The 14,514-nt window shown below is 37.0% G+C and overlaps 1 protein-coding gene across 1 annotated transcript in view; it reads left to right on the top strand.

The window, feature by feature from the left end:
• The window catches only part of LOC128205470 (prolyl endopeptidase-like), a 28,147-nt gene that overhangs the window by 4,193 nt on the left and 9,440 nt on the right, over positions 1-14,514 (top strand). The window contains exons 4-16 of the mRNA XM_052907128.1: positions 1,010-1,178; positions 2,086-2,187; positions 4,719-4,861; positions 5,397-5,468; positions 6,752-6,845; positions 6,996-7,091; positions 7,494-7,598; positions 8,479-8,583; positions 9,582-9,662; positions 11,436-11,549; positions 12,424-12,572; positions 13,355-13,471; positions 14,213-14,308. Of these exons, the coding sequence (XP_052763088.1) occupies positions 1,010-1,178; positions 2,086-2,187; positions 4,719-4,861; positions 5,397-5,468; positions 6,752-6,845; positions 6,996-7,091; positions 7,494-7,598; positions 8,479-8,583; positions 9,582-9,662; positions 11,436-11,549; positions 12,424-12,572; positions 13,355-13,471; positions 14,213-14,308 (1,443 nt within the window). The remainder of the gene's footprint in view (positions 1-1,009; positions 1,179-2,085; positions 2,188-4,718; positions 4,862-5,396; positions 5,469-6,751; positions 6,846-6,995; positions 7,092-7,493; positions 7,599-8,478; positions 8,584-9,581; positions 9,663-11,435; positions 11,550-12,423; positions 12,573-13,354; positions 13,472-14,212; positions 14,309-14,514) is intronic.

Here is a 14,514-nt window from a genome sequence, read left to right as displayed (position 1 = left end):
GCCTGAGAGTGTGACACAATGTTGCCTGAGAGTGTGGCACAATGTTGCCTGTGAGTGTGACACCATGTTGCCTGTGAGTGTGACACCATGTTGCCTGTGAGTGTGACACAATGTTGCCTGTGAGTGTGATACCATGTTGCCCGTGATTGTGACACAATGTTTCCTGAGAGTGTGGCACATTGTTGCCTGTGAGTGTGACACAATGTTGCCTGTGAGTGTGACACAATGTTGCCTGAGAGTGTTGCACGCTGTTGCCTGTGAGTGTGACACAATGTTGCCCGTGAGTGTGATACCATGTTGCCCGTGATTGTGACACAATGTTGCCTGTGAGTGTGACACAATGTTGCCTGAGAGTGTGACACCATGTTGCCTGTGAGTGTGACACAATGTTGCCTGTGAGTGTGATGCAATGTTGCCTGTGAGTGTGGCACAATGTTGCCTGTGAGTGTGACACAATGTTGCCTGTGAGTGTGACACAATGTTGCCTGTGAGTGTGACACAATGTTGCCCATGAGTGTGACACCATGTTGCCTGTGAGTGTGATACCATGTTGCCAGGGAGTTTTGCATGATTTTGTGTGTTTGTTTGATCTTGTGCTGTGTGGGTTATGGGGGAAACCACCTTGATAAACTTTCGAAATGTTGTCATGTCACCTGACTAACTTTGTAAATAAAGTATATCATTAGTATGTTAAGGTTTCTTGATCAATATGTTTGAATCATGAACCTCTAGGAGAATTCAAGCTTACTGTTTCAATTGTCTAATTACATTTTTATGCCCCCGAAGGTGGGCATACTAAAATCGCACCGTCCGTCCGTCCGTCTGTCCCTCCGTCCTTCCGTCCGTCCGTGTGTCCGGCTCAATAACTCGTGTCCAGGCTGTAACTTTCCCTTGTATGGACAGATTTTAAAATAACTTGCCACATGTGTTCCACATACCAAGATGACGTGTCGCATGACAGACCCGTGTCCCTATCTCAAAGGTCAAGGTCGCACTTGTTTATTTACAGTGTCCACTATGTGCAGGACTCATTAGACAGTGAGGCCCGGGTTTTCCTGGATCCTAATAAACTCTCTGAGGATGGGACAATTGCTGTTACGGGGAGGGCTTTCTCTGAGTCTGGGAAATACATGGCGTATGGGCTCAGCGAGAGTGGCTCGGACTGGAACACAATCAAGGTAGGAATTTGTGTGCATCTCAGGGAGTTTTGTTAAATTTCTACTCAAAATTATAACATTGTAATATTTGTGGGCTTATTCAGTAGTTTAAAATGTTTTTTTCACCCTGTCAGTTTTTGAATGTGAAAAAGACACGCCAGGGGATATCCATTGTGCAAAACCAAAACCTTTGCAGTTATTCCAAAACATGCAATATACTCATATAAAACTTGGTACATATGTGGGCAGAGACGATACACACATGTACAGCAAGGCCCATTACTATTGGTTTAATTATTGATGAGTTATGCCCCTTATTTGTCAGGAAAATGTTTTATATGTAGAGAAAGAAAAGAGTATGAAGAAATGCACCAACAATTATTTAAAACAAGCTTTTTTGGTCTTGAAAGGAATCAAAATAGATCATTTCACATCCAATTCCGAAATAGATGATAAGCAAAAGTAAACATTGCAATAACTTAAATGCTTTTTCAGTCAATTATTTAACATTAAGTACATCAGTAAGCAAAACCTTTTCAAACAATACCAAACAATATAAGGTTATCAGGCATCATTTTAACATTTAATATCTTCTATGGCCCTATAAATAGCTTTAAACTTATTTATTTTTACAACGATTGTGAAACAAGTTATTGCAACTTATATTATCACTCTCATTGGCACGATGTTACGCGAGAGTGTGGTCTGGTGTTGTGGGGGGAAAATCGAAGTACCCAGAAGAAAACCGAAGTACCCAAAGAAAACCCACTTGTCCAACTTGATGACCACAAACCAAACTCACATGCACCCAGGCTGGGAATCAAACCTGGGTTGCCTAGATGAGAAGCGATTGCACTAACCACTGCGCTTACAGGACAATTAAAGAAGGCCTTATTTGTACAATCAGTAACATATCATCTATTTTCAGTTTAAGACAGCCCCCAGCGCTGAGGATCTTCCCGATGTGCTGACCCGTGTCAAGTTCTCCTCCATGGCCTGGACACACGATGACAAGGGCATCTTTTACAATGTAATTCAACTGGAATCATTAGCATTATGTCCATTCACTTTCTTATAAGGATTGTCGGTTCCTCAGCCTCTTGTAAATGCTACTTTATACTGCTACCAGATGCTTTTTTATTGAGTCTTTCAGTTTGAATTGTCTGTTTTTCAAATAAAAAAGGGGATGTATTGTCATAGCCTTTGTGTTGTGTCATTATGGTGCAAAAATATCTCAATAAGTTTTAAGCTCGACTATTCGAAGAATAGGTGGGCTATACTACTCGCACCAGCGTCAAGTTAAAGTTTTAGGGCAAGTTGGGATTTTCACTTATAAGTCCAATACCCTACATTCAATTGACTTAATACTTCACACAGTTGTTCAGGGCCATCACATGATGAGGTTAGATAACTCCATATTATTATGCCCCCACAAAGTGGCGGCATATAGGGTTGCCCTTGTCCGTACGTACGTCTGTCTGTCTGTACGTACGTACGTCCCGAAGATTGTTTCCGATCTAATTCTTGAAAACCGTTTGTCCAATCCTCACCAAACTTTAAACACATGTTTGTGACCATAATATCTTGATCAAGTTCGATAGTCATGGAAATCGCTTTAGTCATTTAGGAGTTACGGCCCTTTTTTGCCAAAAATACTTCAAAAATATATGTTTCCAATCTAATTCTTGAAAACTGTTTGTCCAATCCTCACCAAACTTTAAACACATGTTTGTGACCATAATATCTTGATCAAGTTCGATAGTCATGGAAATCGCTTTAGTCATTTAGGAGTTACGGCCCTTTTTTGCCAAAAATATATGTTTCCAATCTAATTCTTGAAAAGTATGTGTCCAATGTGGATCCAACAAGTTTTTTCCTGCCTGAATGGCGCCATATAACCTATACAGTCTTGCGATGCCGTAAAACCCAACTCAACTCAACTTATCCTATATGTGCAGATTATCCTGAATAATCATTATGGCTTATTTTCTGTGACAAAAAATCGAAGTGGGGGCATCCGTGTCCTATGGACACATTTCTAGTTCTTTACACAGATTATGGCCCCTGATCGACTATGAAACTCAGGTTAAAGTTTTAGGGCAGGTTGGGATATTTATAAATAACTTCTATACCCTTTGTTCAATTGACTTAATACTTCATACAGATGTTCAGGACCATCACACAATGAGGTTACATAACTTCATATCATCCTTAATACAAGATATGGCCCCTGATTGACTTAGGTTATAGTTTAAGGGTAGGTTGGGATTTTCACTTAAAAACTCCAATACCATTCATTCAATTGACTTAATACTTCACACAGTTGTTCAGAGCCATCACATAATGAGGTTAGATAACTCCATATTATCTTTTATACAAATTATGGCCCTTGATTGACTATTGGACTTAGGTTAAAGTTTTAGGGCAGGTTGGGATATTTATTAATAACTTCTATACCCTTCATTCAATTGACTTAATACTTCACACAATTGTTCAGGACCATCACCCAATGAGGTTACATAACTCCATATCCTTAATACAAGTTATGGCCCCTGATTGACTTAGGTTAAAGTTTTAGGCAAGTAAAAGTTAAGGGCAAGTTGGGATTTTAATAAAAAAAACTTCTATACCTTTCATTCAATGCACTTAATAAAATTCAAAATTATTTACGACCAACATACAACAAGAAACATATCTCCATTTTAACCCTAAATACAAATTATGTCCCTTGAATATTTTTTTATTTTTATTTTTTAATTTCGTTTGACAGGCACATTTTTACATTCTTAACCATTTTTACCAAGGGCAAACAAGGAGGGCTATACTATTTGGCCATTGATTTTTTTTTTATTATTATTTTTTTTTTTTAATTTTATTTTAATTTCTTTTGAAAGGCGTATTTGTATATTCTTTACCACATTTTCATAATGGGAAATCAAGTTATTTGAATGACTTGAGTCATTTTTCGGGTGGTGGGAGGGCAGCATCAAAGTCACCTTATGTATTGAATAATTTTAGTTAGGTTTGACATAAATAGACCAAACTTGGTAATATTACATTGTTATTGTATTCACTTCTAAGTCAAAGCGGCGAAGTTGAGCGCGCTGTCTTACGACAGCTCTTGTTGTTTGTCTTTTACATTATATTTTTAGAAAGCGTTAAGGTATTGTCAAGGTTACCCAGCAGGTGTTGGCAAAGTTGTACAAAAACTTTAACCTTAGGCATAACTCGAAAACCCTTTAAAATATTCATATTAAACTTGGTACAAAAACATGAACCTTGGTCATACATTGTAACTCGAAAACCCTTTAAATATTCAAATTAAACTTGGTACACATGTTGCCTAGAGACAGTACGCAAATCTTCAGTAAGGCCCATAACTATTCCTTTAATAACTGTTACGTTATGCCCATTCATTGAATGAAAAAACAAACAGACTGGTGATGGCAATCACTCTGTGGCTCTATTGTGAAGCTTGTACTGAATGGTGAGTAACCACTCATTTGAAAAGATACACTTTGTCTGAGAGGTTTTAATAATGCAAATCAATTTAAATTTCAGCGTTACCCAGAGGGAGACGGGAAGGCCGATGGGACGGAGACAACGTCTAATCTTCATCAGAAGCTCTACTACCATGTGCTGGGAACCAGTCAGTCAGAAGACATCCTGGTGGCAGAGTTTCCTGACCACCCACAGTGGATGATGTAAGTCTTTTGGTCAAACTCTGAAAATATGTCAGAAATGTTTTTTAGTTCAAATTCAAATATGGGTCATCTGGGGTCAAAAACGAGGTCACAGAGCCCAAATATGGAAAAACCTAGGTCACAGAGCCCAAATATGAAAACACCTTGTTTTTGGGGACTAAAAACTGTCGAGGTAATGTCATAGCTATGGTGTCATCATTGTCCATAACAGTGTCAGTGGTTCCGTTGTCAATGGTGCTGCTGTCAGTGGCCTCGTTGTCAGTGGAATTATTGGTGGCGTCATGCAAACACTTAAACCTTGGCTATAAGATATGAACATGAAATGTGGTTCATACTTGTACTTTTATACCCTTAATCATATAACATCTAAGGAAAGAAGATTTCACAATTACACAACTTCTCGTGACCTTGAAGTTATCTTCGCTTGCAACTTACTTATATAGTTCTGTATGAGTATATGTTATATTTAAAATTTGATAAAAAACATGTATGCATTGTAATAGGAATTAACAAAAGCTTGCTGGATTCGTTACAGAGGTGCGGAGGTGAGTGACTGTGGGCGATATCTCGTGATGGCCATTCGTCAAGGATGTGACCCCGTTAACAGGTAACAAATCTGTTTTCCGAAGAATACCAATGGAGGATTATCATAGCCTCGGCATCATCATCGTCTAAATTTTTTAATCATAAACAGTACCAGTAGTTGCTGTAATTTATGTTGATGATATCTTACATTTTAAATTTTTTTCTAGAATCTAGCTTACACACATTTATGAAATATACATAACTAACATTCCAAATAAAAGGCGGTATCGACAGTAAAGTGCCTTTTCGGAATTTAGTGGAAAACTTTGATTCTGAATATTTCTGGACTGATGCAAAGTACAAATTGGAATTTATGGAAAGGTTTGTTTTTCTTTCAGGTTATATTTCACCGAGCTCTCTCTACTGATCAGAGGTATTGACGACCTTGTGCCTTTTGGGAAGGTAGTGAACAACTTTGATGCAGAATATTTCTGAACTGATGCCAAGTATTATATGGCACTTGTGTCTGTTTCAGGTTATATTTCACCGATCTCTCTCTACTGATCAGAGGAATTGACGGCCTTGTGCCTTTTGTGAAGGTAGTGAGCAACTTTGATGCAAAATATTTCTGAACTGATGCCAAGTATTATATGGCACTTATGTCTGTTTCAGGTTATATTTCACCGATCTCTCTCTACTGATCGGAGGTATTGACGGCCTTGTGCCTTTTGTGAAGGTGGTGGACAACTTTGATGCAGAATATTTCTGAACTGATGCCAAGTATTATATGGCACTTATGTCTGTTTCAGGTTATATTTCACCGATCTCTCTCTACTGATAGGAGGTATTGACGGCCTTGTACCTTTTGTGAAGGTGGTGGACAACTTTGATGCAGAATATTTCTGAACTGATGCCAAGTATTATATGGCACTTATGTCTGTTTCAGGTTATATTTTACCCATCTCTCTCTACTGATAGGAGGTATTGACGGCCTTGTGCCTTTTGTGAAGGTGGTGGACAACTTTGATGCAGAATATTTCTGAACTGATGCCAAGTATTATATGGCACTTATGTCTGTTTCAGGTTATATTTCACCGATCTCTCTCTACTGATAGGAGGTATTGACGGCCTTGTACCTTTTGTGAAGGTGGTGGACAACTTTGATGCAGAATATTTCTGAACTGATGCCAAGTATTATATGGCACTTATGTCTGTTTCAGGTTATATTTTACCCATCTCTCTCTACTGATAGGAGGTATTGACGGCCTTGTGCCTTTTGTGAAGGTGGTGGACAACTTTGATGCAGAATATTTCTGAACTGATGCCAAGTATTATATGGCACTTATGTCTGTATGTCTGTTTCAGGTTATATTTTACCGATCTCTCTCTACTGATAGGAGGTATTGACGGCCTTGTGCCTTTTGTGAAGGTGGTGGACAACTTTGATGCAGAATATGAGGTAGGTCTAAGTTTGAATTCTGTTAATTTTAAACAATTGTGTAGACATTGATGTTAGCTATGAATTATTGACTGTTTGTTTGTGTGTTTGTGCTGTATAATTCATAACTGATGTCAGTGAATAATATTTATCTTGTGTCTCCTGTTTCAGTACATCACCAACGAAGAGAGCCTGTTCACGTTCAAAACAAACCTGAACTCGCCAAACTACAAACTCATCAATATCGACTTCAGCAATCATGCTATGGTAAGGCTCTTTAATACTTAAATATAAATAAATTCCCTATAAGCTATTGTTCGTCTAAAATGACATAATAACACACTAAACACGCAGATTTTGGACCATCAAAATAGCCATTTGTTTTACTGATTGTTTGTTTGTTGTTGTTTTTTTTTTTTTTTGGGGGGGGGGGGTCTTCAAAAAAGGCAAGCCTCGGTGTCTTGCAACAATTAAAAATATTTCAATAATATAAACGTATTCAAAACAATCTTATAACACTTTAAAATCAGCTTCAGTATTCGTCGATTTTTTAGTTTGCTCCTTTTGATAAGTGCTGGTGCTCTCAGTGCTTTTGTTAAGAAAATTAAATGGTTTGAAAATGATTTTTTCACGTAATTACATTAATGTACCTTTTATTTCCTTATGCAGGAACACTGGGTGACACTCGTTCCAGAGCACGAGAAGAATGTGCTTGAGTGGGCTGCCTGTGTCCATGGCAACAGACTGGTTCTTTGTTATCTGGAAGATGTCAAGGTCAGTTATTCAGTACACAGACAGGTTACACCACACTAAGGGTTAGTTTTGTGAAGATACAGATGTACTGCTTAATATAGATGTCCCTGAGAGTCTAAAAGATAACAGAGCACAAATCTACTTCAACATGAGAAAATCTTGCTGGAGTGGACTGCCTTTGTCTATGGAAAAAAACTGGTCTTTTGTCATCAGAAAAATGTCAAGATCAGTAGTTTAGTTTAAGGTTACAGAGCACTAAATGATTTTATAAAGCTTATAGAGTACTAAAACAAAGGGAACATGATAGGCAGATGCTGTTGTTCCACATATGTGTCCTGTGTGACCATGGCAACAGACTTGTCCTCAGTTAGGATGATGTCACGGTCAATAATGGCTACAGATCACTGAAGTAAAAAGATTCAAGAGCACTGCTTTTACTGGAAAACAAGAAAAACATGTTGGAGCGGTTGGTTGTTCCATTTCAACAGTAATGTCCTCTGTAAGCTGGTTAAAGATGTTTGTTTTAATTCTCTAACTAAAACAGTGATGAATCATAGTCATGTGATGATACAATTTTAAGAATTGTAACATTTACTTTAATGACTTAAAATGATTTTTTTAAGTTGAAATCCAATGAAATAAAATTAATATGTGGTAAATATGTACTCAAAAAATATTATTTCTTAAAGTCAATCCGATTCAAAATAATTCAATCCACTCTTTCACTTTTATGTGAGCCTAAGATACAGATTTTTTTTTAAATGTAGAACGACCAATCATATTCACCATAGTAATAGCAGTCACTAAAGGACCAATTAAAATCACCAATTTAATGTAAGTGACTGAATGACCAATCAAAATGACCAATAGCATTTTACTGTAATCTTTGTTCTCCCTTCAGAATCAGCTGTATGTGCATGAACTGGTGTTGGGCAGTCAGCTCTGTCACTTGCCGCTGGAGGTCGGCACAATTGTTGGGTACTCTGGCAAGAAGAAGGACGATGAGGTAAACTCTGCATTTCCATAGATGTGTTTTATTCATACTTGAATTCTATGAACAGTTATAAGCATATATGAGACTTAATATAAAAACACCAATAGTCTTTTTTTAATAATTGAAAAATAAGGGTTTTAAAACCGCCCTAAAGGTATCACTGACCTCATAAAAATCATGTTACAGCATATGAGTAATGCCATTATAATTTAAGTTACAAGAAACTTTGATGCCATATTTCCCTCCTATGTTATGTCCAGTATGCAAAGTTGTCCTTATTCTAAGACATACCACAGTGATCCCATTCAGTCGATTGGCCACTTAATTTAAAAAGCCAATCAAAACACTCAGATTCTACTTTTAAAGGGGCTGTACTCCTTATGATGAAAAATAGCGGAAAAAAAGAGAAAATTGTCGAAAACTGACATTTAAACTTGGTATCGATGTCTACAATGCATTGAAACTTACTTACTGAAGTACCACATAGTTTACAATTAATTTCTTTTTCACAGTTATTTTGTATTTTTCCATTAAAAAGATTACTAGGTATGTCTACCTGGTAGAATTCATTCCTTATGCATGATTGGCTAGTGATATTACCAAGTTAGGTATATAGCTTAAATATTCCAACCATTTAGAGTAAGCCTTCGTAGCACAGTTGATACAACACTTGACTGCAATTTTGGCGACACCGGTTCGAACCCGGTCTCCGACTCGATTTTATTTTACATTTTGGTATTTTTTTTTACAATTATGATATCAAAGAGTAAAACATTTTATAAGATAATTGTCCTGAAATTGGTTACAGAAAAAATAATTTTGGTGCCAATCTGGTGTACAGTCCCTTTAAATTTAAATTATACCTAAGGTGCTCAAGGTTATTGAAATCTGCCCCTGGACTATAGTTATGGTTTTAAAAGAAGACAATTGGCAATTTTTATCATACATGATGTATATAGGAAAAATTGTACTGAATAAAACATTATTGTATGTGTATGATTGTGTTACAGGTGTTTTACCAGTTCATGTCTTTCCTGACCCCCGGCATCATCTACCGCTGTTCCATGTATGGCGGCCAGTTCCAACCAAAGGTAGAAAGAATTATTTATGTCATGATTTCAGAATATTATTAGTTAAAACTTATTTGTTTTACATGCTTTAATTTGTTGATTTTGAAGAAAGTTATATTAACTTACGCTAAGTCACTATAGTTGGCACGATGTTGCGGGAGAGTGTGGTCTTGTGTTGTGGGAGAAACCCCACAACCCCTAGAAACCCACTTGTCCGGCTTGGTGACCACCTACCAAACTCTGATGCGCCCAGACCGGGAATCAAACCCAGGTCGCCTTGGTGACAAGCGAGTGCACTAACTACTGGGCTAACTAGACAATCAGACAGAATATTTTTCTGGTTTGCAATGGCCAAACAAAAATTCCTGATATAAGGTAATTTTTCTGCTCCTTTGTATGCATCCTTGGTACCAGAGGTATTCATAATTTATGTTCTTGGCAAATTACTACAGAAAACTTTTTACTATGAATAATGAACAAACTTTTTACTATGAATAATGAACGAGGTTAAATCCTGACGTTTGATTGGATGCCTGAGACAGTCTGTAGTACCGATATGTCCTTCTGTAGTAGCACCTTCACAGTCTGTAGTACCGATATGTCCTTCTGTAGTAGCACCTTCATAGTCTGTAGTACCGATATGTCCTTCTGTAGTAGCACCTTCATAGTCTGTAGTACCGATATGTCCTTCTGTAGCACCGGTATGTCCTTCTGTAGTACCGATATGTCCTGTAGTAGCACCTTCATAGTCTGTAGTACCGATATGTCCTTCTGTAGTAGCACCTTCATAGTCTGTAGTACCGATATGTCCTTCTGTAGCACCGGTATGTCCTTCTGTAGTACCGATATGTCCTGTAGTAGCACCTTCATAGTCTGTAGTACCGATATGTCCTGTAGTAGCACCGGTATGTTCTTCTGTAGTACCGATATGTCCTGTAGTAGCACCTTCATAGTCTGTAGTACCGATATGTCCTTCTGTAGCACCGGTATGTCCTTCTGTAGTACCGATATGTCCTGTAGTAGCACCTTCATAGTCTGTAGTACCGATATGTCCTTCTGTAGCACCGGTATGTCCTTCTGTAGTACCGATATGTCCTTCTGTAGTACCGATATGTCCTTCTGTAGTACCGATATGTCCTTCTGTAGTACCGATATGTCCTTCTGTAGCACCGGTATGTCCTTCTGTAGTACCGATATGTCCTTCTGTAGTACCGATATGTCCTTCTGTAGTACCGATATGTCCTTCTGTAGTACCGATATGTCCTTCTGTAGCACCGGTATGTCCTTCTGTAGTACCGATATGTCCTTCTGTAGTACCGATATGTCCTTCTGTAGTACCGGTATGTCCTTCTGTAGTACCGGTATGTCCTTCTGTAGTACCGATATGTCCTTCTGTAGTACCGGTATGTCCTTCTGTAGTACCGGTATGTCCTTCTGTAGTACCGATATGTCCTTCTGTAGTACCGATATGTCCTTCTGTAGTACTGGTACGTCCTTCTGTAGTAGCACCTTCAGGGTTTTTAAACTAATCAAAACAGGAGATTTTTTTTAATTAGCAAAAAATGCTGGAACCCAGTCGCAAACTCCCAGCCCCTACCACAGGTGTGTCAAGCAGTTGTTAAGGTAGATACTACGTCCGTTGCATGGCTTCTGGGTTAGAGTCCTGGTCTGGGTATATGTGAAAACATCTCGAGCTTCAGTTTACGAGAGCTATGTTTTGATTTCACTTGATATAACCTAAACTTGCCTATCACCAATGAACACATATGTTTTATAAGTTCGCTCATGTTTAAGGTGTTCAGGGACATCAAAGTCAAGAATTTCCAATTTGAAGAATTTACAACGGACCAGGTTTTCTACACCAGCAAAGACGGCACTAAGATTCCCATGTTCCTAGTCCACAAGAAGGTCAGTAATTATGACTGTACACAATACACAGGTCTGGAAACAAAAATGTAAAAAAAAATCTGTAAAAATTCATACTTTGTTTGCAGGGAAGAAAATAATGTCAAAAACATTATAATCCATAAAGGGTTGATTGGAGTTATCTGTTATTTGACCATAATTTTACACTGATACTTGGATTAAATATGTAGGGTCTAGCCATGGATTGGAGTTATCTGGTATTTGACCATAATGTTACACTGATACTTGTATTAAATATGTAGGGTCAGACCATGGATAGGAGTTATCTGTTGATTCTTTATTGAGTATTCAACCATAACAATACAAGGATACTTGTATAATCTATGAAGTAATCTACCATAATGTTACACTGATACTTGGATCATCTATGTAGAGTCTGTCCCTGGATTGGAGTAATCTGGCAATGCTGAATGGATTATTCAACCAAAATGATACAAAGATACTTGTATTATCTATGGAATATTGAATAATAATGTTACACTGATACTTGTATTATCTATGGAATATTGAATGATAATGATACACTGATACTTGTATTATCTATGGAATATTGAATGATAATGATACACTGATACTTGTATTATCTATGGAATATTGAATGATAATGATACACTGATACTTGTATTATCTATGGAATATTGAATGATAATGATACACTGATACTTGTATTATCTATGGAATATTGAATGATAATGATACACTGATACTTGTATTATCTATGGAATATTGAATGATAATGATACACTGATACTTGTATTATCTATGGAATATTGAATGATAATGATACACTGATACTTGTATTATCTATGGAATATTGAATGATAATGTTACACTGATACTTGTATTATCTATGTAGGGTCTGAAGATGGATGGCAATAACCCGGTGATGCTCTATGGATATGGAGGATTTAACATCTCCATCACCCCGAGCTTCTCTGTATCCCGCCTCGTCTTTCTCCAGCACCTCGGTGGAGTCTATGCAGTGGCAAACATACGGGGAGGAGGGTAGGTGTTCATGTGTAGTCTGTCATGTTTCATTTTATTTTATTTCAAGTTTTTTTTATAAATAGCAGCCATGTATATTTGTTTCCCTTTGCTTAGTGGTATAGGCAAACTTTTTACAAATGCATTAGAAATAGTACATTTTTCTGTTTTCTAAATATATTTTATGCTTCTGATTTAAATCACATGATTTTCAATTACTTTTTAAGTTAAAAAGAAAATGTCAAAAAGAGGTATACAATTGGAATGGTATCAAGAATTCCTGCAGTAATTTTGTTCTTATCTTCACTTTTCAAAAATGATATGAGATTTTTGGTCCACCATGTCAAAATGATGTGGGATGTTTTGTCCACTGTGCCAAAAATGTCATAGAATTTTGAGTCTACATGATATTTTGTCTGGTTCACTCTCAACACAAGCCAATCTTTTTTACACAATCAATATTCTTTTCTTGGAGCGATGGCACAAGGTATCATACTGGTCAACATGCAGAGTGATTGTCGTTGTCGGTGATGTCACAGTAGTGCAAAATCTTTAACTTTGGTCTTGACTTATTTTCTTTACAAGAGAATCAAATAAAATACAAATTATGCCAAAGACTTAAGCAAAGCAAAGCTCTTATACCTAGATTTAATCAACATCAAGTTGTACCCTTTGTTTGACAATAAAATGCAGATTAGCATTGATGTTGCTTGGGAGCATTTTTGTTTTTCTTGCTCTGTTATACATGTACATTGCAACAGCCCTAGACATTCGTTGTTACACAGTTGTGTGTGTATTTGCAGGGAGTATGGTGAAACATGGCACAAGGCCGGCATGTTGGCCAACAAACAAAACGTGTTTGATGACTTCCAGGCAGCTGCTGAATACCTGGTAGAGAATAAATACACATCACATAAAAGGTACTAGAACTATTCGCTTCACATGTGTCACTTTACTGAGAGTGTGTACATTGTTCAAACAGGTGTTTTGGTGACTGAACCACAATTAATCTTACCTATGGTTCAAAGGTTAACTACAGATCATATTAAAGATACTTATTTAAAAATAATATGATATTTTAGTGTTTTAGCTAAAGAGTTTTAGAATGGTGGTATACCCTGTCATATTTTGGAAGCACACTTTTGTCGTCATGGAGACCTGCATTGGCAGCCTTCTGCCTTCATAGAATCAAATGCTTAAAATGAATGTTCCTTTTTTGTTTAAAGATTATAAATACAAGCAAAATTGATATATCTGGCAGTTTAAACCTAATACCTCTTCAATGAAAACACAATTCTAGCATTTTCTGTAAAATAGTATAATATTTAATTTTTTCTCAGACCGATACAATGTGCCCTTGTCCTCCTTAGCACCCTAAGAAAATCTGCAGTATCCTGACCTTTTTAAAACTTGCTTAAATCCTAACAATATGTCGTTACATCTATAATAATCTCAGTATTGTTATAACAGATGCTTCAGAGATGATTCTTATTGTATCACAAATTCTTAAACAAATTTCAAATGTATAAGATACTATATATAGGTTACCTGTTGATCAGATGATGGATTTATTAATCCTTTTGTTTTAAAAAGGGTACCGGTACGTGAAATAACTGTTCAGTTTATTAGTTTGTAGAAAACTGCATATTATTTATTTTCAGGTTGATAATCAACGGGGGCTCCAATGGGGGCCTGTTGGTCGGCGCGTGTGCCAATCAGAGGCCGGAATTGTTTGGATGTGCAATAGCTCAAGTCGGGTACATGCTTTTAAATTATGCATTGGAGTTGATGTATATGCTGATCTACTTTGGGGCTACCTTTTATGTTAAAAACAGTTGGATACACACTATATTTGTACTTGATATGTAAGATTTTTATTTGTGCGTAATAAGTGTTGTGATTGCCAATTGCTTCAGTGAGGTACATGATTGGCATTGCCAATAGCTTGAGTGAGGTACGTGAT

The sequence above is a fragment of the Mya arenaria genome, chromosome 10, assembly GCF_026914265.1.
Source record: "Mya arenaria isolate MELC-2E11 chromosome 10, ASM2691426v1".
In the NCBI taxonomy this organism is placed as follows: domain Eukaryota; kingdom Metazoa; phylum Mollusca; class Bivalvia; order Myida; family Myidae; genus Mya; species Mya arenaria.
The sequence above is the reverse complement of the archived record's forward strand: the minus strand, read 5'-3'. Positions and strand labels throughout refer to the sequence as shown.